Source organism: Balaenoptera borealis (assembly GCF_965194805.1).
Source record: "Balaenoptera borealis genome assembly, chromosome: 18".
Taxonomy (NCBI): Eukaryota; Metazoa; Chordata; class Mammalia; order Artiodactyla; family Balaenopteridae; genus Balaenoptera; species Balaenoptera borealis.
In genome coordinates, this window is record NC_138877.1 from 79,255,535 (window position 1) to 79,280,097 (window position 24,563).

Genomic DNA, 24,563 nt, shown 5'->3' on the forward strand with positions numbered 1-24,563 from the left:
AAGTGGATCTTCATCCCTGCAGCCCCACCCCCAGGGAAATCTGCCCTGTCCCTCCCCGCCTCCCCAAGCCAGACTGGGGGGGTGGTGTCCAGCCCCTCCACAGACACCTGCCTCCAGCCCCGTCCCTGGGCCAAGCCCTGCCGGGACCACAACGTCCAAAGAGCTGGCTGGCTGGGGCTCCTCCAGGCCAGCTGATGGAGGGTGGGCTGGGCCCTGCAGGATTGCCATCTGGGGTGACCTGGGCTTAACAGCCCACACGTCTGCTCTGCTCCCTAAAGGGGCTCCCTCCTCCCACTGCCTCTTCCCACTTCTGAGCACATCTTGGCAGCATGAGTCACCTCTGTGAGCCGCCCGCGATTGAACAGAAATGCGATCCCAGTCTTGCGTGCCTTTTAGTTGGAGGGAAACGCCAGCAGATGTGAGCACCGCGGTTACCATGTTGCGTGTCCGCTGTTCCCCTTGATACTGCAGGACAGCCCTGGTTTAGGACAGCATCTTTCTCGGTCCCTGTTCACCATTGCACTGTCCCCACGTTTCAATATCGTGGCGTGAAAACCATGTCTAAACCGCTTTTCGTATTTGGGAGGCCATTGAGAATTTGCCCAAACTGTCATTTTGAATTTTGCCTTGGAAATGTGGTGAGGTAAAAGGGGATTTAAGATTCTTTAAATTTAAGATTTACGGCACTTTTGTAGCCTCAGCTCTCCACTGCCAAGGGTCCTTTTAAAGAAGTGGGTTCAGACCGTAGGCAGATCAGGCAAATCAGAAAAGACACCATCTCTGCAGACGTCACGTGGCCACCTGGCTGTGCAGGGCCCACTCCACCAGGGCCCGGCACCTTTGGAGACAGTGTCTCACTGGGGATCTAGATGTACTTTCTCATGACAAGTGCCTATAAGCTGTGGCTGGGCGTGGTGGAAACGGGATTGCCAGCATCCACTGCAAATCCACCTGGGCTGTTGTGAACCAGCCTGGCCCTTAACACTGGTTCTTCGGGAACATTCCATCTGAGGGCTAAGCAAGGAGCCTGGAAAGTAATTTGGGGAACATACCTGTCCCTAAGCTGGGGATGTCTGTCTGTCCATTTCCGTGGAAGTCTGTAGGAAATTAGTGCTCCACTGAACAGGACCCCAAATGCCCCCCATTTGCTGGTTCTGGGGAGACTTTCCAAGCGCTCGGCTCAGTTCACAGACCCACCTCCTTGGCCCTCCCGCCAACAGGGTGCCTCCTTCTGCAGGCTCCAGTCCGCAGGCAGGGTGACTTACATCAAGCACCAGCCCTGCCCCGCCCCTGGCGCCCCGCCCTCCTGTCTCTGCCCCGCCCCCGGCGCCCCGCCGTCCTGCCGCTGCCCCGCCCTCCTGTCTCTGCCCCGCCCTGGCGCCCCGCCCTCCTGTCTCTGCCCCTCTCCCCGGCGCCCCGCCCACCTGTCGCTGCCCCGCCCCCAGCGCCCCACCCTCCTGTCTCTGCCCCCGCCCCCAGCGCCCCACCCTCCTGTCTCTGCCCCGCCCTGGCGCCCCGCCCTCCTGTCTCTGCCCCGCTCCCCGGCGCCCCGCCCTCCTGTCGCTGCCCCGCCCCCGGCGCCCCGCCGTCCTGCCGCTGCCCCGCCCTCCTGTCTCTGCCCCGCCCTGGCGCCCCGCCCTCCTGTCTCTGCCCCTCTCCCCAGCGCCCCACCCTCCTGTCTCTGCCCCGCCCTGGCGCCCCGCCCTCCTGTCTCTGCCCCCGCCCCCAGCGCCCCACCCTCCTGTCTCTGCCCCGCCCCCGGCGCCCCGCCCTCCTGTCTCTGCCCCGCTCCCCGGCGCCCCGCCCTCCTGTCGCTGCCCCGCCCCCAGCGCCCCGCCCGCCTGCCGCTGCCCCGCCCTCCTGTCTCTGCTCCGCCCCTTTCCCTGGCAGCCCCCTCTGCCACCCTGGACAGGGCTGCTCCCACTTGCGGCAAGTGACTCCCTGAATCCCCCACCCGTTCTGGACTTTCTTTGGGGCCCAAACCACATTTCCTACTCCCTGTCTCCAAGAGCATGTCCGGTACGGCTGCCCTCACTCCTCTTGTGCCCCAAAGTGGCCCAGCTCGCAGCCCCACTGGCCCAGCCCAGCAGCTCCCCTGGCCCGGCGGGCACTTCCTGCGCCCCCTCGGCCTCTTTTCCTGACTCCTGCCCTTCTCAGGCGCATTCCAGCCTCCGTCTTCCACTGTGTCCTCACAGCCGCCTGGCCCCGGCCCCAACAGGAAACACAGACCACGGATTCGGGCACTTGGACTTGGGTGTGATAGCAGTACCCCCGACCGAGGGCATTTGGGGCCGCATGAAACGAGGGCGAGCATTAGATAAGAGGGGGCCGCCCTCCAGGAAGAGTGGAAGCAGCGATACAGGGAGAAAGCACCCGTGTCCGAGGCGGCCAGGAGGGTCCGCAGCCAGAGCGCGGTTTGAGGGCCGCTGGCCCCCGCCTCGCAGCGTCGGCCCAAGCCCCCCGCCTGGGAGCCAGAGGCAGCCGGACCCCTGTGCCCTCGGTGCTCCTCCATCCACCTCCAGACGCCCGGTGCCCTGAGCGTCACGGGCACTCTCCCCGGCCAGACGCCCTTCCCCCAAAGCCCGTGACAGTCCACACAGGCAGGTCACATCCAGAGGAAGGGAACCAAATCGAGCACGGCCCCTCAGGGCGAGGGCATGCCTGGGCTGGGGTGCAGCCAGCTCCTGGTGTCCCGCTGCCCACCGTCAGGCTGCTTGAGGAAGCTGCTTTGCAGCACTAAAGCTTCAGGCCCTGTGTGGGAACTACCCGCCCAGGGGCCCTGGCTCCTCTGGGAGGCTGGCCACCCCCAGCCCAGTGTCCACTCACCACCCATCAGACGCCCCTCTTCCTGCAGGGACTCCCTGTTCCCGTCGCCTGATTGTAAGAGCTGCTGCCGTTTGAAGTAAGACGTGCCGTCAGAGCTCTGAAGTTCTTGGGGCTGCCGGTACCCCCAGACTAATGGAAAGTCCAGGCAATATCATCTGTCACTGTGAAGACCTGAGAGTAATGAAAGGACCGTGGTGACAACACCCGAACCTGCTGGTCACTGAGGATCAGGGTGGGCCGGCCTCCAGGCACCGCGGCCTCCCCACGGGGAAGTCGGATGGATGGTCCGAATTGCAGCAGGGCCGCTCACACCCTTTCCAGCAAAGTACTAAGCCTGGCTTGTTTTTTATTTGGCTAAAGAAGAGTAGTTATGGGTAAAATGATATGAAATCTGGAGTTGGCTTTAAATATACTCCAGCAAACGGGAAAAAGGACAGAGTAGATGGGAAAAAAAGGCAGAGTCACTGAAGAGGGGTATTGAGTACCTGGGGGGATTTTTACGCCCGTGTGAATATTTCCATGATAATTAGTTTTAAACGGTAAAGGAGAGATGTCCTGTCCCATCCGCCCGCTGTGCGCCGCCTGAGCCCCTGGTCTGGGGCCGCCATGGGCACAGCGGGATTAATGTGCTCAGAGGGTCCTCACAAGGCCATCCACTCCTACACGGCTCCTGTCCCTCCCGGAAAGCAAGCAGGGCCACGTGCAGAGTCACGGGTACACAATTAAGGACCTGGGGGGGGCATAGAAATGACCCACGTGGGGAGGTCTTGAGGTTTCCAGTGACCCCGCCAGATGCCCACGTCTCCCACGCCGGCCGGCAGCAAGTGCAGGAGGCCTGGATCTCAGGGCGGTTTCATCATCGCGTCCCTTCCGTCCCTCCTGCCCTTTTCTTATCCCTTTGGGTGAGGTCCAGGCAGGGACCCCAGCTGGCACCAGACTGTCCCAGGAACACCAGGCCACATGATCACCCTATGTGGGCCTCTTTTCAGGGGAAAGCCACCATCCCCACGGCTGCAGGGGTGGGGACTCGGGTCCTGGAGGCTCGCCCCTTAGGTGGGTGACCCTGGCCGGGCTGTGTCACCTCGTGCACAGCAGGACTCAGGGAGAAAACCTCAGGGGCTCAGCTGGCGCTGCTGTTGCTTGGTCAGTGCTGAGATGAACCCCCACCCCTCCCCCCCACCCCCAGGGGCCCCATGTGCCCTGCAGGAAGTCACATCCCTGTCCTTTGAAGAAGAAAACAGGTTTAGGGAGATGGCAGGTCCAAAGTCTTCCTGCTCCCGGCGGGGTGAGGGGTGATTACCATGATTACCGCCGTGGGGAGGGCGTGGTGCTAGAGCACGAAGGCGGGTCTGAGGGCCGCTTGTCCTCACATGCCTGCTGTTTGTCTGGCCTCCCCACTCTTTGAATACCGATTTCAAATGTCAGGCGCTTTGCAGGCTCTGGGATCGGAGGAAGCTTATGATCTGCTTCAGGAGACAGTTTTATGAGAGTGTAACCTGTAAATAAGATATATTTTTATAACAAGATAAAATGAGCCTCTTGAAGAACAAGGGTTGTGAAGCCACCGGGCGTGTATAGTGACCACAATAAAGTTTCAGTTTTTCTTTTCTAGGCCGCGCCGCGTGGCTTGTGGGTTCTTAGTTCCCCGACCAGGGATCAAACCCAGGGCCTCACCGTGACGGCGCAAAGTCCTAACCACTGGACGGTCAGGGAAGTCCCCACAACGAGGTTTCCTAGGAGACGCTGTGACACGGGGGAGGCAGCAGGTGCAGGAGGTCCCCGGGAGGAGCTGGGAGCCTGTCCTGAGGGGAACTGACAGGCAGATGGGCAGAAGGACTGAAGGATGCCAGCCTGGGCAGGTGCCCCCTCCCCGGCAGGTGCCCCCCTTCCTCTGTAACAGAAGCCCCACCTCCCAGCACCAACTGGTGGCTGGAACAACAGAAGTGTGTTTCTCCCCGTCCTGGAGGCTGGAGGCCCAAGGCCACAGTGGCGACAGATTCTTCTATGTCTGGGCTGTACTCGGCCGTCTCCTCCCTGTGTCCCCACGTGATCATCCCCTGTGCGTGTCTGTGTCCTGATCTCCTCTTCTTATTAGGACACCGGTTATGTGGGATTAGGGCCAACCTAGTGACCTCATCTGACCTCAATCACCTCTTTAAAGGCCCCGTCTCCAAATATGGTCACGTTCAAAAATATTTCTAGTCTTGAAAAATAACAACACTCTCAACTTTGGGATTTAAGAGCAATAATATAAAGAGAAAATGTTCCGAAAGTTACACATCCAGAGGAACCCACTTCACTTACACCTGAAACAGGGCTGACAGATTTAGCAAATTAAATACACACTCGGGGCACCCAGTGTGGGACATGCTTACACTTACGTGTAAGTGTTCACGTGTGTCTGCACTTCAGATGTGACCGGCGTTCCAGCTGGCAACCCTGTCCCGAAATCATATGAAACTGTGACCCGGTTTCCTTTGAACAAGAGGTAGGGAGATCTTTTTCCCTTGAGAATTTTTCTCAAGGCTGTTCTCCCAGGAAGAACAATCACGTCCTTGTTTCTGACAGTCTGAGCACAGCTTCTGTCGCCCACAGAGTTGACAGCACCTCTGCCTTAGATGCAAAGCAGGTTCCATTCTGCTCTGCAACCGGGTCTCAGGGTGAGAGCCCTCAGGACTTCCCAGGTCAGGAAGCGGTGAGGTGTAGGGTCTCCGAGGCCATGGGAAACGTTCTGAATATACAAAGATGCATGTCAACAACCTACCCTAGGAGCCTGCTCTTCACAATATTAACTTTAAGAGAAATACTGGAAGCCAGAGCCAGAATGGTGGCAAGGTTATATTCAAACACGAGCAGACTCCTGAGGGATCTCTGTGTGCAATGCATTACCCGGTTTCATTCAAGACACCGTGATTACTGTAAGGGTAAATGCAAATCTAAACCATAAATTTTAATTTAAAATTTTCCCTGTGGGGGAGGGATGGAGTGGGAGTTTGGGATGAGCAGATGCAAACTAGTATATAGAGGATGGATAAACAACAAGGTCCTACTGTAGAGCACAGGGAACTATAGTCAATGTCCTGGGATAAACCATTATGGGAAAGAATATGAAAAAGAATGTGTATATATATATATGTATAAATGAATCACTTTGCTGTACAGCAGAAATTAATGCAACATTGTAAATCAACTATGCTTCAATAAAATAAATTTTTAAAATAAAAAATAAATAAGATAAAATTTCCCTAGTGCAAAGAGGGTGCGCTCCTTCCCTCTTTGATGTGATGTAAAACTCTAAAGCCTCTGGGCAGGTTTGCATCCGCGATGCCTTTCTTGGGCTGCGGCCCGTCTCTGATGTGTGAATGTGGAGGAGAGTCCCCTCTGGGGAACATCAGCCAGGAGCAGGTTTGCAAGATACCACTTCCTCTTGTGAAGAAGACAGGAGTTTCACTTCTCCTGTCGTGCATCGAGGGTGCCGTCTGGGGTCTGCTTCCCAGAGCTCGGTGCATTACCGGGAGGCGTACATTCTGCCCAAGCTCATTGGAGGGGAGAACTGTTCTCTTTGCCTTCCTCCTTTCTGGACAGGTTTTCTGGGCTAGAAGACGCTTGGTTGTTCATTTTGTTGTGAGGCTGGCGTGCCGCTTGGGGATTTGGGGGGGGCCGCCCTAGTGGGGGGCACAGACTCGCGGTCCAAGGGGAGAGATGCCTCTGCCTAAAGCTTCTAGTAGCTCTGAGACCACCTTCCGTCCTCCAATACCTGCCGACGCCCAGATGCCAGCCCTTTGTGGGCTCTGGTCCTGTGTTTTCTACAACGCTGTCTTACTCCTGCTTTCCAGGGGCTCCGACGGGTTACAATTTTGTGCACATCTCCTTCCAGACCTAACCTGTGTAGGGAATAGAACAGCACGTACGCGTGCACACACATGTACGCATGCACACATACACCTACACACACGTGCACACACCCCACACATACAGTGCACACATGTACACACACACATACACGTACACGCACACCTACACGTACACACGTGTGCACACACCACACACATGCACAGTGCACATAATGTACACATGCACACACATGCACACCTACACCTACACACGTGCGCACACACCACACACACGCACAGTGCACATAATGTACACATGCACACACATGCACACCTACACACGTGCACACACACACACACTCTTTAATAGGCTCTCGTTCCACATAACCTTGGAGCCTTTCTTGAATCCTCAGCCCACCGTCACTCGGGAACCCAATCCTGCCCTTTCTACCACCTCTAAGACCAGGAGTACATGTTGCTAGGTAAGCTGCATCCCATGTGCCTCAGTTAAAACCTGCAGCTGATCACATGGTGCTCGGTAAGAGGAGCCCACCCGAGAGTTTATCCTGCAGGTTCATCTACGTGACGATTAAGGACAAGAATCGAATCCACAGTGATTGAAAGGGGAGCAGTAACTCTGTGCTGCCTGTGGAGGGGCAGGTGCCGCGACGCTCCCTTTGGGGTGGAGACGGCCGAGGCGCCCGTGGACCACCCGCCCCTCCCCGGCTCCGCCTCCCTATGCGCACGCGCGCGCACGCCCCCGCCCCGCCCGCGCCCGCGCTCCCCGCCCCGCGGCCCCCCAGGGAAGGGCCCTGCCCAGGCGGGAGCCGGTCCTGGTCCCGAGGGGAGGCTGGGGGCCCCGCGTGCCCGCCTGGCACACGGGGGGTGCCTCGGCGTGATGAGCAGCTGAGCCACGCGCCCACCCCCGTGCTCCCGGCCCGGGTCTGCACACCCCGGGCCCGCGCAGATCCCGGCGCCGGGTTCCCGGGCCCGCAGTGCCCCCTGGTGGCCCCGGTGACGCCGGCCGTCACTCCCAGAACTGAGCGAGTCTGTGCCCAGCCGGCTGGAGCCCTCCACCCGGTGACCTCGGCCTCGCGACTCGGGGACGGGCAAACGCGGCCGGGACGTGTGGGGACTGGGGCCAGGTCCCCAGGACTCGAGCGGGGCAGCTCCTCCCCTGTCCCCTGACGCTTGGAAACAGGACTAAAAGTGTCTCAGATGCGTTTAGATTAACTTAGGGAACAGTGACACATAAAGACGAGAACAAGAAAAGTACCTGTAATTCTCTACTGTCGCCGCTGCTGCAGCCGCCAGCGCCCACTGGCGTCAGGACTTGCTTATTTCATTACTTACTGTCAGCCATCCACGGGGCGAGCATGGGAACAGCATTTGTTGGCTGATTTCTTCAGCCTTGTTTCTGAAAGATTTAAAATTCTCCTCTGGCTGTGGGTTCCTGGCGGGTCCACACCTCCTTCAGGTTTGGGGTTAAAACACGACTTGCCGTGGAGCAGTCCCCAAGGCGGGTCCTTGCCTGTCAGCACGACCCCACGTGGCCTGCGACACGCGATAAGCAGCACGCGCGTATTTGGTCCGGGTTCCTGGCTCTGAGGGGCCACAACCCTCGGACTCTGCTCTTGTCATTCGTGAGAAGCCCCTTTGGACCTCAAGGCGGCAGCTCTGGAGGTGAGGGCTGATTGCCAGGGAGACCAACCCCGTGGTTAGCGGTGTCGAAAATAACCAATACACAATCTGTAATAGGAACAGAAGAGAGTTTCACGTGAGCCAGACTGAGGACTGTGGCCCGGAAGACAGCCTCGCAGGTTGCTCTGAGGGTCTGCTCCGGAGAAACAGGGTTGCCAGCACAGTTTTATGTCTTGTCTGGACAAAGAACATCAAACAAGTCAGGGATACATTCCTTCACGGCTGGAAAAAGTAAACAAAACAACAGACCAGCACGTGCACATCAAGTCAGCGTGGCCTTGGCACCTGGGAAGGGAATGCCACCATCCAAGGAGGACCAGCACTGGCGTCCCAGAAAGGGAGGTATTTCATCTTTACTTTGAACGTGGACATTCTTGACCTCTGGTCGATGTGCCCTTTTCTCTAATAATTAAAGCAAATGTACAATGTGTGTTTGATAGGCCACAAACAGGCTACTTTAGTTGCATAAAATTCATGTTATCTCATGGATAAGCCAGAATGACCTCCCCACACCTAGTATGTGAATATTTCTTTCATCAGAGCGTTGGAACCTTTAGCCTCAGCCCCGACCTCGGGGAAGGGGGGAGGCTGGAGGTTGAGTTAATCACCAGTGGCCAGTGATTTAATCAGCCCTGCCTGGTAGGGGACTCTCCAAAAAAACCCTAGACACAGGGTTTAGTGAGCGTCTGGGTTGGTGGACACATCGGGGTGCTGGACGGCGGCGCACCCCCGCCCCATAGGGACAGAAGCCCCCGTGCTCAGCACCTGTCAGGACCTCACTCTACAGACCTCTTCATCTGGCTGTTCATCTGTAAGCTTTGTAATAAGCTGGTAGCAGTAGGGATGTGTTTCTCTGAGTTCTGGGAGCAGTTATAGCAAATTATCAAACCCGAGGAGGGGTCGTGGGAACCTCGATTTATAGCCGCATCAGATAGAAGTGGGGGTGACCTGGGGACCCACCACTGCGATTGGGGCTGAGCCTGTATCTGTGGGGTGGATGGTGTGTCCGAACTGAACTGACTGTAGGACCCGGCTGGTGTCCAGGGAAACAGGGGGCACGTCCGCCGTCAGAGTGTTGTGAGAAGTGATGAAATGTAATAGAATTCATATTTTATGGCAAGACAAGAAAACTTTAAACATAAAATTTTTCTTTGTCCGTTTGGGCCTCCTCCCTCCTCTTTAGTCTGTGCTGTGCATCTGCATTGACCAGACCTCCTAGGAGAGAACCTTCCCTCTTGATTGTGTGAGGGGGTCACAATGACCCACTACTCACTTTGGACGTGCAGACCTGGATTGTGTGAACCGTCAATATGTCACTCGGCTCTAACCCTTCGTCTCAGAAACGTACCTAACTGTGCTTTGACCTCGAACGGGCGAAACAGTCTTTAGAACTTTCTGAGACTCTCCCCTGGGTTGGCTCAAACAGAATTTTCCATTTCTTTCTTCGATCAATAACTGAATAGGTTTTTTGTCGACATAAGAAAAGGCGATTTCCTTAGCCTCTTAGTTCTTTTAGGGAAAATGCCCGATGCTATCACAGGTCGAAGGTGGATCCACAAACCAGTGTCCAGTGGCGCCCACCTGAGCCAGGCCAGTCCCCGCAGTCAAGGAAACACACGGCTGTGGGCTCGGGATCATCCCGTCTGCTCTTCTGAGAAGTCTTTCCTGGGCAGAAGGAGGGGGACACGGTGACCTCATCTCCTGGGTCTCCGTGTGCCGAGGAGCGTTTCAGGAGAAGAGGAGCCTGGACCACCCCCAAGCCCCGCCCCCACGAGCAGCGCTTGCTCTGGGGGGCGCGGCTCACCCGCTGGCGGCCTCCCTGCCCTTCCCGGAGGCCAGCGCTCGCCTCCCCGGGTGCTGAGCTGCAGGCCCTGCTCCAGGCCCGGCCGCTTCCCTGGACGTCCTGGGGGCAGCGGGCACCGGGGGCGGCCGTGCTGGGGCCCTGCCTCCCGCGCCCCCCGCCTCCTGTCTGCGTGGCGGCCCCGCGTCTCCCCGGGGAGCTCTGCCCAGCCCACCGGGCACCTACGCGTCCTGGGAGGCCGCTGGCTTTGCCCCAAGCCCACCCAAGGGGCTCTCCCCGCAGGCCTCTGACCGAATCTCGCCGCACGCAGCTCCTGGCCCTACGGCTGCTTCCTGACGGGAAATTCTGCCCCCTTCGTGCAGCCCTCAAAGAGCCGAGGACGAGATGTGTGATGGGCGACACATTTTATTTCCTTTCTTGAAATTATTTCCAGCTGAATAATAATTCTCTCAAAGGAGAGAATACCACAAAATATACTTAGTAATTTTTGTCTAATGAATCATTTTAGAGTTATTTGCACACACAGGAGGATAAAACAAGGAACACTGAGTCAACAGCCGAGGGTTTATACGAAATCAGATAATTAAAAGATCGTGACCAAATGGCAAAGACGCCCTCATTACAAGAATAAGAAGAGACGCTGAGTTTGTAAACTTCTGAATGATGCCGTTCCCGGTGGAGCATCTGAAATAAAACGCACTCTTGTGATTCCAGCGATGGTGTCTCCTCTGTGAGCTGCACGTATGTACATGCGGGGCTCGCGGACGGGTCTGTAAACAGTCGGAGCTGTAAAGCACTGAATCGAGGTGAAGGCCAACGAGCTACTCAAATACGTGAAAGTGAACGTCCACTAAAACGCTGATGTAAACATCAGTCCACCCACTTCTGCAATAGTTGTTTCAACCCGGGGGGCTCGAGGGTCTTTCTTTTGTAGAGAAGACTGTCACCCTCCGACTTTACGGTCTAGGACAGCGTGACGCACGCTGACATCCCAGTAAATCCTCAGGAAAAATCGCTGTCGGTTCTTTCCTGTGGGGTCGCCTGGCATGGGCAAGCGGAGGGCGGTGTAACCTGCAGCCGTGATCGTGGAACCTGGCCTCTGGGGCTGCAGACTCGCCCTGCGCCTGCCAACGTCGAGGGGAGCTCCGTGTACACCTTTTCCGAGGCTGCGATCCGGGTGGATTCTGGTCATGTTTCCACCACTTGAAGTGATACCACCGGCTGCATCTCCAGTGGACGTTCTGGTCTATTTAAAAATAGAAACAAAACGCTCTTGCTTCTTATTTTAAAAAGGGAACACCCAGTGAATACAGTACTTTTATCTCCTCCATCTGTCATCACGTTCTTTGCCAAACATTGCCTCAAATCCTTTGTGGAACAAAGTAGAAATAAATAAAGAGAATAAATCAGATGGGGCCACCAGGTGCGGTTCTGGGAAGGGAAATTCCAGCTCCAGCAGAGATGCCGGCTGTGAGCAGGCGTGGTCGAGGGACGGAAAAGGCCCAGGGTCCGGGCCTCTGCTGGGACCCCTCCCTGTGCTTTTGTCCAAGGAGCCTCCTGGGTTCTGCAGCTCCAGGGGGCCGACCCCAAGCCTGATGTAGGCTTTCCGAGACTCCTGGCCCCCTGCGGGGGGCAGCCTGGACCCCGCAGCCCACGTGCTGACCACCCTCCCGGAGGTGGGCCGGCCCCGGAGCCAGCGACCTCGGTTCTGTCCACGCTGGCTCTCAACTGGTGGGAGTGAAACTCAGCAGGTGAGACGCCCACCCCAGGGTCCCTATCCCAGAAGTCGGGGTCATCATCCAGGTGCCCAGACACTGGACACGGGCAGCACTGTGGGTGCAGGTAACTCTCCTGCTGCAGACACCGCTGGCTGGGCCCCGAGCACTGCCTGCTCTGTGGAGGGGGGGACGCATACCTGGAGGGGTGACCGAGGGGGGCCCCCAAGCGGCCCTCAGACGTGCCCAGTGTTGACGCTGAGGACGTTTCCAGTCTGCTGGATGTTAAGTTAATGGCCTGGTTGGAGAAGGGGGGGGCGGCAGGAGTGAGCCCCTCCCTGGACGGAGCACAGCTGGCTGCACAGCTGCTGCCTCCACCTGGCCCCCTGCCAAGCTCGGGGCCGCTCGGGCCACCACGCCCGTTCATCCCCTCGGCAGACCTGTCCTGGGATGAGACGGGACAGAGCCAGTTCTTACTCAGCGCCTATCAAAGCTCAGGTCAGAAGCCTTGTCTCTGCAAGTGAACCTTCAAATCGGAGAGCAAGGGAGGGCGGGCACCCGTCAGGGGAGCTGCTCCGGGACGAGCAGGGATCCTCCAGGGAATCACTCAGCTGTGAGGGCAGCAAGCATCACGGAGCCTCAAAGAGCAGAGCACGCTTTCCGCAGAGGGATGTCATCAAAAGCACAGCGTGGGCGCTGGGGGAGCCCCACCCAGCTCGGCCTGGACCCCCGTGGCCCCTGGGACTGAGCCCCCCACACGCCAGGTTTCAGGCCGCTTCATGGCTGCGACTAAGGTTTCAGCTGCACACGGTGTGACCCTGTGTCTGTGCCTCAGGACAGAGGCTGAGGGAACCGCTCGGAGAACTAACGGCAAGACAGTGACAAAATCACCTCCAGGCAATGTGATGACCGACCAGTGGTTTTTATTTCCTTCCTTGTCCTTCTATACACTGTTCAAATATTCTAGACAGAAAGTGCATCGTCTAAGTGATGGAAAGAGCTGGAACTGAGCAACGTCTCTGGCGGGAAACACTCGGACGCTGTGCGGGAGGGCAGCAGGACTGGAGTGTGCGTTCCGTCACCGACCTGTGCCCCGTCCAGGCCCTGCAGGACGCGCAGGCCCCGAGGAGGCTGCTGTGATGATGGTGGGTCGGACGAGACCGGGTTACTTTTCTTACCAGTTTCTGAATGAAAGCGTCCTTGGAATCGTGCACCTGAAAATAGCCTTTTCACGGCTGACAGTCACTGTCGTCTGGAATCGACTCCCCCTGGTTCGCTGGCTCCGGCCAGGCTGGGGGGACAGAGGGGCCACACCCGGATCCCAGTGTCTCCCTGACTGTCAGGTGGCTGTGGGGTCGTGGATGCAGCCCCCCACCCCCCCGGTGGTCACCACGTCAAACTGAAGCCCTCTGACTCTTTCCAGGACGGGCAGGGCCACTCGGGGCCACTCGCCACCCCGGCCGTTTCTGAGCCAGGAGGGGTCACGTCGGCACCTGCTGGTGACCTCGCAAGAGGCAGAGTGCCCTCAAAACCGAAGGCCGTGCCCCAGGAGGGGACGGGACAGATGCACAGGAAGTTCAGCCCCGAAGGTCAGAACTTCCTGTGCAGAGACGGGCGTGAGCCTGACGCCCGTGAAGACACCAGCTGTGGGCAGAGTGTCGCCGACGTGGCCAGAGTGTGCTGGCCGCAGGGCTCCCGTCCTCCCAGGGCCACTCACGACAGAGGACACGACCCTGCAGACCAGGCGCCGGCGCCCAGAGCCGAGGGTCACCGCGAGGAAGGAACGGGCGTGTGGCCTCCGGCCACTGACTCCCGTGAGGGCCTCACTTTGGAAGCGCGAACGTGTCATTGGCCCTGAGGATGGCTGGTCTAAAGGACAGCTCGAAGGACCTCTGGTCCTTGAAGCTCTGGGCTCTGTACTTGGCCAGGTGTGCACCCCTGCCACCGCGTCCGCGTCCCTGTGTGCCCCTCCCCGCCCTGGGGGTGTCCGGGGGCCCCCCCGGGGTGGGGGCGCGGGCCAGGCCGCGGCCCCCTAGTGCGGCCAAGGGCACCGCAGAGCCTGGCGCTGGCCGGGGGCCGGGGGCCGTCGGGCTCTCCCCCTGCCCGCGTGGCTCTCCACGACCCCCCTGGCCACCCCTGGAGGCTACTGGTCTCCGGGACGCCTCGTTTTGGCCTGCGGGGGGCGCCACCTCCGCTGCCCTGCTCACGGGCTGAGCCGAGTCAGGGGGGGCCGTCCTGCCGGCCTGGGCCTGGGCAGGGTGCGCCGGGCTCCCTGGGCGGGGAGGAGCTGGGCTCTTTGCAGCCGGGACGCCACGTCCCGGAGGGGGGCCCTCTGTGTGCCTCACCCGCTGCCTCTGCGGCCACTCTGGGCTCTTCCCAGTGCGCCGGCCGGGAGCCTCTGTCGGGGCCGCCGGGTCACCGTCCACAGCCTCTTGGGCCCCACTCGAGCGGGCCTTCTCGCCCCAAACGCCTTCTCCCTTCCTTCCAGGACCGTCCAGACTCGCAGCCCCCGGGGGCCCCTCCTCTTGCCCACGGTGACTTTTTCCGCCGCCCAGGCTGGCCCTCTCCCCGCCCGCGACTTCCCTGGGGGCCTGGAGGTCGGGGTGCTTCTGGGCCACCCGCCCCGCCCTCGGCCCATCCGCCGCTGTGGACGCGGGGGGAGGCTGGTGGGAAGGCCCGGCACTGCCAGGAAGCTGTGCCCCGGGTAAGAGGCACGGCCCGCCCTTGGCCTGCGGGTTCTCAGAAGGTGGCGGCCTAGTGCCCAGCGTGCGGCGCGGGGTCCCCGCCACCTGGCTCTCCTGTGGCACCGGGACATCCGGGGCTGGAGTCGGGGGCTTTAGGCTGCCCCCCCGAGGGCTCTGCCACGCAGCGCCCGAGATTCTGCCCCCAGCTGCCACCTTCCTTTCGCCTGCGACCAGTTCACCTGGAGCTGCCACGTGGGGCTCGACAGGCAGGGTCTGGGCGCCGGCGGCCTCCCGAGGGGGGGCGGGTAGGGACCCCGAGGCTCTGCACACGCTGTGGCCCCCGGGCTGGCGATCAGGCTTCTCGGCCGCGAGACCTGGGCCTGTGGGCCGGGAGGCGCCCCTTTCCTCCTGCTCCTCGGCCGCCCTGTTTCCGGGGCTCAGGGCATCACCTGGCGCCAGGGCTGGGGGACTCCTGGAGGCCCCTGCAGCCGTCGCCCGCCCAGGGGCTTTGACACTCCTCGGCTGTGTCTGTTCATTTAAGGAGCTCACTCTGTTCTCGCCAGGATCATGGCTGGCGCTCCCTTCAGCCGTCAGCGGGGACCGGGCTGGCTCCGGGGACGACGGGGGCCCCCTGTGTCCTTCCTGCTCACGCGGGGGGCTCTTGTCCACTGAAGGCAGATTCTCAGGCCTCCTCCCGTCCTGGGCCGGTGCTTCTGGCCTCATGGAGACACTCACCCCGCTCCTCTTGGGAACCCTGGGCGCCAGCGCTTGCCGACCGCCAGGGGCACAGCCGGCGAGTCCCCCCCATCGGTTTTCCGAGGCCGCGGACCGATGTGATGAGGTGCCGGCGTCACCAGCCGGCCTTTCCTCCCGTCCTGGCAGCAGAGGCGTCTTAGAACTCAGCTGGGACGCGTCCTCTCCCCACATGTCCTGGTGCTTCGGGAGCCTGTGTGAAGTCCCAGGGCTGTGTCTGGTTTCCTTTCCTCCAGGGGAACTTTTCTGCGGTTTCGTCGTGGGAACTGCCTCGGGGACGTCTGGACCATGGCAGGCAGCACGCTGCGGAGGCGCGAGCGTTGGCTGTGCCCCTGGGTCCTGCTGTGGCCGGGCGGGCGGGCTCAGACCTGCCGGGCTCAGGCCTGCCGACGACGGGGCGCCCCGGCTTCCACCCTGGGCCGTAGTGGGAGGTGGGGCGCCTGTATTTCCAGTCACACCCTCTCCTCCCAGAAGCCGCCAGCCTTGGTCTTCAGGGCCTGATGCCCTCTGCAGGGTGGCAGGAGGGGGCGGCACCGTGTGGGCAGCCGGGAGTCTGGCCGCGAGCCGCGGAGGCTCCACGGCCGGCTGTGTGCGCCGTGTGGCCTGGGCGGCGTGCGCCACGAGCGGGGGGATTTGCCCTGGAGCTGTCTCTTCTGGGCAGTTCTCCTGCACAGCGAAGAGGGGCTCTGGCTCCGAGTCTGCAGTCATCCCTTCCGTTTCATCCTCTGAACTGCAGACGGTCAGGGTGACTTCAGGGGCAGCCCCTGCTCCGCCCCCCACGAGCCCAGGCCGGGGGCCCAGCCTTGCTCCCCTCGCCCCCTGGGCAGCCCCCGTGCCGCCCGGGCTGTCCGGTCCCGGTGGGCTCATCACGGGCTCGCGGCCAGGAAGGACTTCACCCCTGGGGGAGGCGGGAGAGGGGGCCGCCCTGGGGACACACTGGGGCCCCGCACCTGGGACCACTGTTTGCGGGCCGTCCCTGGGGGCGGTCGTCCGGGGCGTGGAGGGCTGCCGGGGCTGCCCCCACCCTGGCGCTTGGCTCCCACCGGGCGTCTCTCTCGCGCGGGGGGCCGTGCCCGTTTCTCCTCTGGGCGCGCGGTGCAGATCCGCGCGGGTGACTCTGGCGCCGTGGGACATCCAGCTGTGGGGGCCGCAGACGACGGTGGCGATGCTGAAGGGCAGCAGGGGCTCGGCCGAGACGGCCAGGAAGCGGGCGGGGGGCGCCCGGATGCAGGTGCTGGCCAGGGTGGCCGTGCGGAGCATGCGGTGCTCAGGCCGGTGCAGCACGCGGCGCTCGGGCCGGTGCAGCGGGCTCCGCGGCAGGCGCCTCTTGAGCTCGTCCGCGCGCAGCGGCAGGAGGCCGGCCTCCGCACAGCGGCAACCGCTCCGCTCAAACGTCTCCCGCAGCTTGGCCAGCGCGGCGCTCCGCCTGCCGCCCACCTTCGGCAGGGGGCCCCCGGCGGCTCTGGGCGGCTCCACGGGAGGCTTCTCCTCGGCCTCCTTCTCCTCCGCGGCCAAGAACACCTTCAGGATGCTCTTCACGGAGCTCCTCCCGGCGGGGAGCCCCCGGGGCTTCTCGCGACCCAGCGGCTCCCGGCCCCAGGCGGGGCGGCCGGCTCCCTCCCTGGCCTTCTCCAGGAGCTTGTGGACGGTGGCCGTCACCAGGCTCCTGCCGGGGCCCTGCCTGTCCTTGAAGATCAGCCGCCCCACCTCCCGGGTCCTCTTGAGGCACGGCTCCCGGCCGGTGCCCATGAACTTGGCCTTGAGGAGCTGGAAGCGTGTGGGTCGCCGCTGGGCGTCCTGGGGCTCCGGTGCCCGGCTGGTCTTGCTCACCCAGCCTTCTGCCCTCCTGGCGGGAGGAGGCTCCCGGGGCCCGTCCTCGCGGTCGGTGATGTAGACCAGCAGGTTGCTGAGGATGGCTCGGGCCGCCGGGTCGCATGTCACCCTGCTGACCTTCTTCTTTAGGGCTTGGACATCAATGGGCGTCTTATTGCTGCAAATCCTGCCGCTCTTGGGGCTGTGGGGAAAAGAATGAATCGTCACAGACTTTATCATCATTTTTTCCTAGGTGGCTCCTTGGAACATATCTTATGGGACAATCCCATTTAAAATACCCCAAGAAGTCCAGGAACAGAAGCCTGGGCGCCAAGAGGCTTGGATTCTAGTGTATCCCTGTGGCAGCCTCGGAGAGTCAGGGTCGCCCACCGCCTAGAACTTTGGGTCACTATTTCCTTTTCTGTTAACTGGCCATTGTTTCTGACCTGTACCCTCTGCAGGGCTTTGGAGAGCTGACACTAAGTGGCTTTGGGAAAGCGCTTTGGAAAACTACTTGTATGCATAAGGTATTTACATATTTTTTTGTAGTGGGCATGTTTTTCTTGCATAAGTTAGGAGAAAAGCATAAAGAGTTTACATTCTCTGTGTGTTCTCTGCTTTCCTCTAACTGTACTGCATTATATTCTGATTCAGTCCCAAGGGCGCCATCCCCAGAGCTGACTCTGAGAGCAGCAAGGAGTGAGACCCCAGGCCCTGGGCGGGTCAGGCAGCGGGAGACTCAGCTGTGGGGCGGGAGCTGGGGCGCGGCCCCCAGAGCAGGAGGGAGTGGGCTTCACTGCCCAACAGAGGGGAGGAGGGCTGGGGGCACTGGCCGGGACCTGCCCTCCTGAGCCCCCTCGGGAACACTCCCAGAGAAACCCCAAGGCTGAGGGGCCTGAGCCCTCACCCTCCATGGCCCTGTCCCCGAGAGCCCTTTGCCCCAGCCCAGCCGCTGACGGGGCTGTGACCTTGAGGGTCCAGGCTGAGAGGCTCTCCCCTGAGGGCGTGTCTGCCGAGCACTGACAAAGCCGGAGCCTCCTGCCTGGTGGGGCTCCCACCTCTCCAGACGGTAGTTTGGCAAAGACGTGCCCAGAATTGCAGCCAGCCATCAGCCCGGCTAGCCGTTTATCCCAAAGGGACGATCAGGGCGCAGAGCAAAGATTAGTGTGCTGTGTGGGACACTGGAAACGGGACACATCCTAAGTGCCTGACACGGGGCAGGGGGCCTCAGAAAACGTCACATCTGAGTTTGAGGGAAGACAGTCTACAGCAGGAAAGTGCTCAGGACGCAGCCGGCGGAGACACAGACCGAAAGCAGGCTGGAAGGGAACGTGCGAACATACTTTTCTTTCTGTACTTGGCAGAAGAGAGAGCTCTGTTTCTGGAAGCTGCACACAAACTTCTCTTAAGAGCTGTTAGGAGCGCTTCCGTGATGGTAGGACAGCAACGGGGCCCCTGCTGGCCTCACCGCCTGACGGGTGAGCCCCTTGGGTGAGCCGGGCGCCCGTCCACTGTCTGGGAGTGGATCCCGGACGGACAATTACTCCTTTCAAGGAGCGAGGGGGAGTGAATGTAACCGCAGAATTTTCCGTGGAACCCCGAATTCACCCTGACGCAGTGAACCCACGCGGAATGCGGCTGCTCCCATTACCCTCAGATGCCGGAGGACCTGCGCGCCCAGAGCGAGGTGACCCCACCAGAAGCCCCAGCTCAGACGTCTCAGGGACCCAAGACCTGCATTTGCAGCAAGTCCCCTGGGTGGCCGTAGCTGCTGGCCCTGGGAGCCGCTTTGAGAACGGCCGGGATGGAGCGAGAGCTTTCCAACCTCAGACAGCTGTGGGTTTGACCCCGACGTGGTGGACGAGGCTCCTCCAACAAACCCAGAGCTGAGCCCACTGAGCCCTGAGGTGGCAGGGCCGGCGCGGCTGCGGGGTGGCCACAGCCGAAAACGAATGACAGCTGGATCTGGGGCCGCACCGGGAATCTGAGGGGGTCGGGCTGTGCTGAGCCCCGGCCGGAGGGGGACGTGCCCTGGGCTCGTTGGGCAGCCGGACTCCAGTGCACTGGCCCTCGACTGGTCCCCGCTCATTCCCACCCCAGGGCCCGAGCAGCCTGCACGCCGGGCGTCTCGCGTCCCCTGCTGGGGTCCCCGCCTGAGCACACAGCCCCCAGGCGCCGCCCCCAGCACATCCCAGGGCGCCTCCCGCTGTGCGCTCCGCATCCTTGCCTGAGGCCTGGGTGCAGCACAGAGCACGTGGAGTGTGGCTTTGCGTGGCCCCCTAGTGGCACACAGGCTCCGCGCGGGGGGACTGTCCCTTCCCCGCTTTCCCAGGGCTCACAGCAGCACCTGTGGAAGGGCCCTGGCCGCCGGGTGTGTCCCGGAGCGCCTGCCCCCCACTGCACCTAGCCCCCGCCCACCAGCCTCTCTGCCCTGCTCTCTTCCGCTCCCCTCGAACTCTGGCCGTGCTGTGCTCTGTCCCAGCTCCACACTTTCCCCACGCTGCGCCTTCTGGCCTGGCACAGCCATGCTCCTGACGAGCTCCTATTCATCCCTCAGGACCCGGTTCTGATGCCCCTGCTTTCCCAGCGGCCCGGATGCCTTGTCCCCACTGGTCCTCTGAGGCCTCTTAGTGTCCCCCGCAGGGTGGCAGTCCCGACCTCTGCACCCCGAAGTCACTGAGTCAGAGTGGACGGCAGGCGAGCTCCCCTGGGGAGGCGAGGTCCTTCTGTCCAGACTTCAAGTCTGCCTGTCCGGCCAGACTTGAAGGCAGGCCCAGCACATTCTTTTGGGACCTCCCTGCACCCAGGGCACCTCGGGCCTGGGTGAGAGTTCCCACCCATCCCGGGGGGTCGGCCCAGCCCATCTTGGCCTGGTCAGCACTGCCTGGAGGACCGGTGGGCCCGTGGCTTCATGTCCAGCCCCTGGCGGCATGGACGTGACCAAGCCCATCCCAAGGCAGGAGTGGAACATATTTCTCTCAGGGGCCAATCTAAACAGTAGGGCTGCAGCAAACGTTCCTCATTTAGTCCTGTCAGTAACTCTGGCTCCCGAGAGGTCACTTGAAAACACAGGGACATCAGAGTCACTGTTGGCGACACACCCCTTCCCATCCCGGTCACCAACCGGACCCCCTTGGCATTCACCGGTGGGGCAGGACGCAGACCCTGCGTTCCCAGCTGAGGCCCTCCACCCCATCCTTGTCCTAAAACGGCAGCAGCGTCCAGCACCTCTGGGGGCCTGTCCTCTCCACGGGGGCAGCCTGTCCTGCTGCATCGAGGGCCTGGTTGGCCTGGGCCTGCTCTACCACGCGTCAGCACGTGTCCTGGGGCAGCGACTGGATGTCCCCCGGCCCCCGTGTCCCCGCTGAGGTACGGGGTCTCCTGGGGCACAGGTCTGGCTGTCCCGCCGCCCTGGCAGGGGCACTCTCTGCGGCACTGAGACCCCCTTCCCCACTCGCAGCCATGACCTCCCTCCAGGCCGATCCCCTGTGCCCCGAGAGCACGTGTGCTGCCCCAGGACACACAGTGAGTTCACATCTGCCACGCGGCCATGCTACCTAACGTCGTCGCACGGACACTCTTCCCCCAGCTGTGGGCCTGGGGGTCGGGGGGCAGAGGCAGGGACACGTCACCCCCTCGTCCTCCCGGCCTGGGGCAGAGATGGCGGCCGCTCACTCGGGATGCGGAAGGGGGACATCCACGCACCGTGTCCTTCTGGCTGCGGTTCTTCCCACGTCCCCGTGGAGCCGCGAAGGCCAGGGGGACAGCGACCTTCGAGCCACCCCTCCCCCAGCGCCAGGCGGGGCCTGCACACAGCAGGCGCTCCATAGATGCCTCGCCTCCACTCGGAGGAGACGGGGAGGAGGAGAGGCTGTCGTCCCCCGTCTCTACGGGCCGTTGGCGGGGAGCTGGCGGGCGGCTCTCACGCGGACTGCAGGCCCCAGCTTGCACACCCCTCCTCAGCAGCGGTTCCCCCACCGAAGCACAAATGCACATCTATCGACTGCGCGGTACATTTCAGTGACCGGGGAGCTACCGGCTGAAACTTGCCAATGAATCAGAGTCTGACAGCCTGAACCTCTGTGTTTCCTGGAAATAAGCCTGGATAAAGGCTGGTGGGCGCCCTCCGGGCCGGGGCCCACGGTCCTGCTCCTGGGCCTTCCAGCCTGGCCCTGGTCATGGTGCACAGAGGGCCGTCCGTCCAACCGGCTGCCTGAGGCCCTGAGGGTTGGATGCTATTTCAGGACCTGAGATTTAAATAGCAGAGTGTTCTGGGGACACTCCCCTCACGTCTAGTGACAACTACTGCTGGGTGTGCGTGTCTGTGTGTGTGTGTGTCTCTATTTGTGTCTGTGTGTGTCTGTGTGTGTCTATGTGTGTCTGTGTGTCTCTCTATTTGTGTCTCTGTGTGTGTGTCTTTGTGTGTCTGTGCATGTTTATGTATGTCTGGGTCTCTGTGTGTCTGTGTCTCTGTGTGTGTCTATGTGTGTCTGTGCGTGTGTCTGTGTCTCTGTGTGTGGGTATGTGTGTGTCTGTGCATGTCTATGTATCTCTGTGTGTGTCTGTGTGTCTGTGCATGTCTCTGTGCCTGTGTGTCTGTGCGTGTCTACGTGTCTCTGTGTGTGTGTCTGTGTCTCTGTGCATGTCTATGTGTGTCTGTGCGTGTGTCTGTGTCTCTATGTATCTGTGCGTGTCTGTGTGTCTCTGTGTGTGTGTCTGTGTGTGTCTCTGTGTGTCTGTGTGTGTGTCTGTGCATGTCTCTGTGTGTGCGTGTGTCTTTGTGTGTATGTGTGTGTCTATGTGTGTCTGTGTGTGTCTATGTGTGTCTGTGTGTCTATTTGTGTCTCTGTGTGTCTTTGTGTGTCTGTGTGTCTCTGTTTCTGTGTGTGTGTGTCTCTGTGTGTGTCTGTGCGTGTCTCTGTGTCTGTGCATGTCTATGTGTGTCTCTGTGTTTCTGTGTGTGTGTGTGTGTCTCTGTGTGTGTCTGTGCGTGTGTATGTGTCTGTGCGTGTCTTTGTGTCTGTGCATGTCTCTGTGTGTCTGTGTGTAGTGAGAGGGAGAGAAAGCAATGCAGCAAACGGGGCCCAGTATTAGTACAGTAACAGTGGGTGAAGCTGAGTGAAGGGTATATGGATTCTTTGAGCTGTTTTGTGACTTTTGTGTGTTTGAAGTACTTGAAAACAAACGATTAAGATGGGACAGGGAGAAAGCAAAGCCACCCTGAAAGCACAGATGGCCCTGGGCCAGTGGGGACACTTGGGACCCTGGAGGGGGTCTCTGGGTTTCCTCTGGGCCTGTGCCCCCAGGGGGGCTGCAGTTCTGAGAGGGCCCTGTGGTCAGGCTCCAGCCAGCGAGTGTTTACTCGTTTGCGTCCCCGGGGGGCTGGCAGTTGAGGGGAGATGTCCCCGGGGCCGGACACGGGCTCTGGCCGGGTGTCATCGGGCACCAGAGCCTGAGCGCCATCCAGGGGAAGCCACGGCCAGTGTGTGGCCCGGCGCCGGAGCCACCCTTAGTGACAGGGGCGCGTGGAGCCCCCGAAAGCCTCGAGGCTGCCATTTCCCCCACGCTGGTTTTGCCCTGTAGCATCCGGGGGTGCTCGCGTTGTATTTCTACCTCTTAACTGGAAATGAGCCAACACGCGAGCGAATTTTAACTCCACTGCTCACGGTGTCCGCGCTCTTACCTAAGAGTTACTCCCACCTTTGGGGTGAATTTCGGTGATGAGGCTTTAAACCCCACGTTTGGGTGAAACGTCAAGCTGGGTATTTCCTGCTCCATCACGTGGCATCTGGTCCGTTTTTCCCATCCCATCTGCTCCGGGTGCTGGGTTCATAATTCACCGAGGGCTCTGTCTGCGGATTCGGGGCTGTGGTGAAGCCTCGACGGGTCCGGAAGGCCGGTGGGGTGGTCAGGGAGCGGGAGTCCCTTGTCGGATGGCCTCTCCCACCCCTGAACCCACAGCACGGGGCGGTCAAGCACCGCCGCGGAGCCTCCCGCTAAGGAGGCCCGGGTTCAGGGGTACGTCTGGCGGTGAGGCCGCTGGACCCTGCTGGACCCTCCGAGGGGGCCCTTCTGATCCTGCCCCGCGATTCAGCCCCGAGTGGCTCCCCCGACCTCGGGGGGCGGGGCGGGGACATCATCTGGCTTCCAGACATGAAAACGCTGGGAAAATGATGGGAAATCTAATGCACAATCTCTTAACCAAAGAGTCTGGGGACAGGAATTAATTGAAATCGGCCTGAAGTCTGGAAACTCACCGCAGTGCAGGGCGTGCACCTGTCCCTGGGGACGCAAACCCTTCCCGCCGGGCACCGCTAAGACGGGGGTGTGGCCACAGATGCACGAGGGAAACAGCATGATGGCACATGCGTCAATGGAGTTTCAGGCAAGAGTTAAAAAAACTGAGGGGGACAAGTGTGATGACATAGAAAAATATCCAGAAAACCGTCAAGTGAAAAATTCCCAAAGCAAATCATATGTAATGTGTAATTCCTATTTGTGGAGGGAAGTCGTGTGTGTGTGTGTGTGTGTGTGTGTGTGTGTAACACACAAATGCATGTATGCAAACCCCCCCCCCTTCCCGGCCGTATGTGTAGAGAACTTTCTGGAAGGACACGAAGGAATCGTGACCCACGGTTTCTCTGGTGCCTGGTGATGTGAGTCAGGGTGAGGGTTTGGAGGAACCCTGCTTCCCACATGCCCCATTTATGGGGTTGAGTTTCTGAAGCTGTGTGCAGGTATCACTTTTCTAATAAAAATGAAATCAGCAAGTGTTAAATTTTAAAAAATTTGAGTAGGTATGGAATTCTCGTCATTACTTTTTATGGTTTTGTTTTTCTTTTCAACTTTTGTATTTCTCTGGAATAGGAAAAGGAAATGGGGAGATAGTTTCACTCTTATTTTATGATGCTGGTGAATTTCTATTCATGTGTTTTAATTTATAATCAGTCTATAAGTAGACTCACTCCCTGATTCTCAGGATGGGTTTAATTCTCCTACATCGTCACTGAGGTGGAGACCAAGTGGCCTCCGATCCAGCCGCCCCCATCCTCTGATTACTTCCCTTCCGCGCAGCAGACTGCGAAGGGCCGCTTTTAAGGAGAGCCGGGGACACGGGACGGACCCCACACAGGAAGCCCCACATGCCGTGTGTGTCTGGGAAAGTGTCGACTTACCTTAACTGGGTTCTGTTCCTGGAAGACAATTCTCATTAATCTCCCAGCCCCCCTAAACCTATCTGGACCCCGCATGGTGGAGCGTCCCCCCCTCTGCCTCTTCTGACTGAAAAGCATCTTGAGCAGCAAAGGTTAGTTCAGTTATTCAGAAATGTGGCGTGGAGCCCACTGTGTTACTATGTGCAGGATGGCCCAAGGTTTCTCTCCAACACAGCCGGGAGCCACACTTGCCCGAGGAGTGCAAAGTGACGGATTCTGTGGAA

General features: G+C 60.2%; 1 protein-coding gene across 1 annotated transcript; it reads right to left on the minus strand.

The window, feature by feature from the left end:
• Nucleotides 1–12,779: 12,779 nt before the first annotated feature.
• On the minus strand, nucleotides 12,780–24,291 carry LOC309615873 (uncharacterized protein). The gene is made up of 2 exons (XM_082365856.1): nucleotides 22,809–24,291; nucleotides 12,780–17,327 (listed from the first exon to the last, which is right to left on the minus strand). The coding sequence occupies exons 1-2, from the start codon at nucleotides 22,934–22,936 to the stop codon at nucleotides 13,700–13,702; spliced, it is 3,756 nt and encodes a 1,251-aa protein (XP_082221982.1). The 5' UTR covers nucleotides 22,937–24,291; the 3' UTR covers nucleotides 12,780–13,699.
• Between the last annotated feature and the right edge of the window lie 272 nt (nucleotides 24,292–24,563).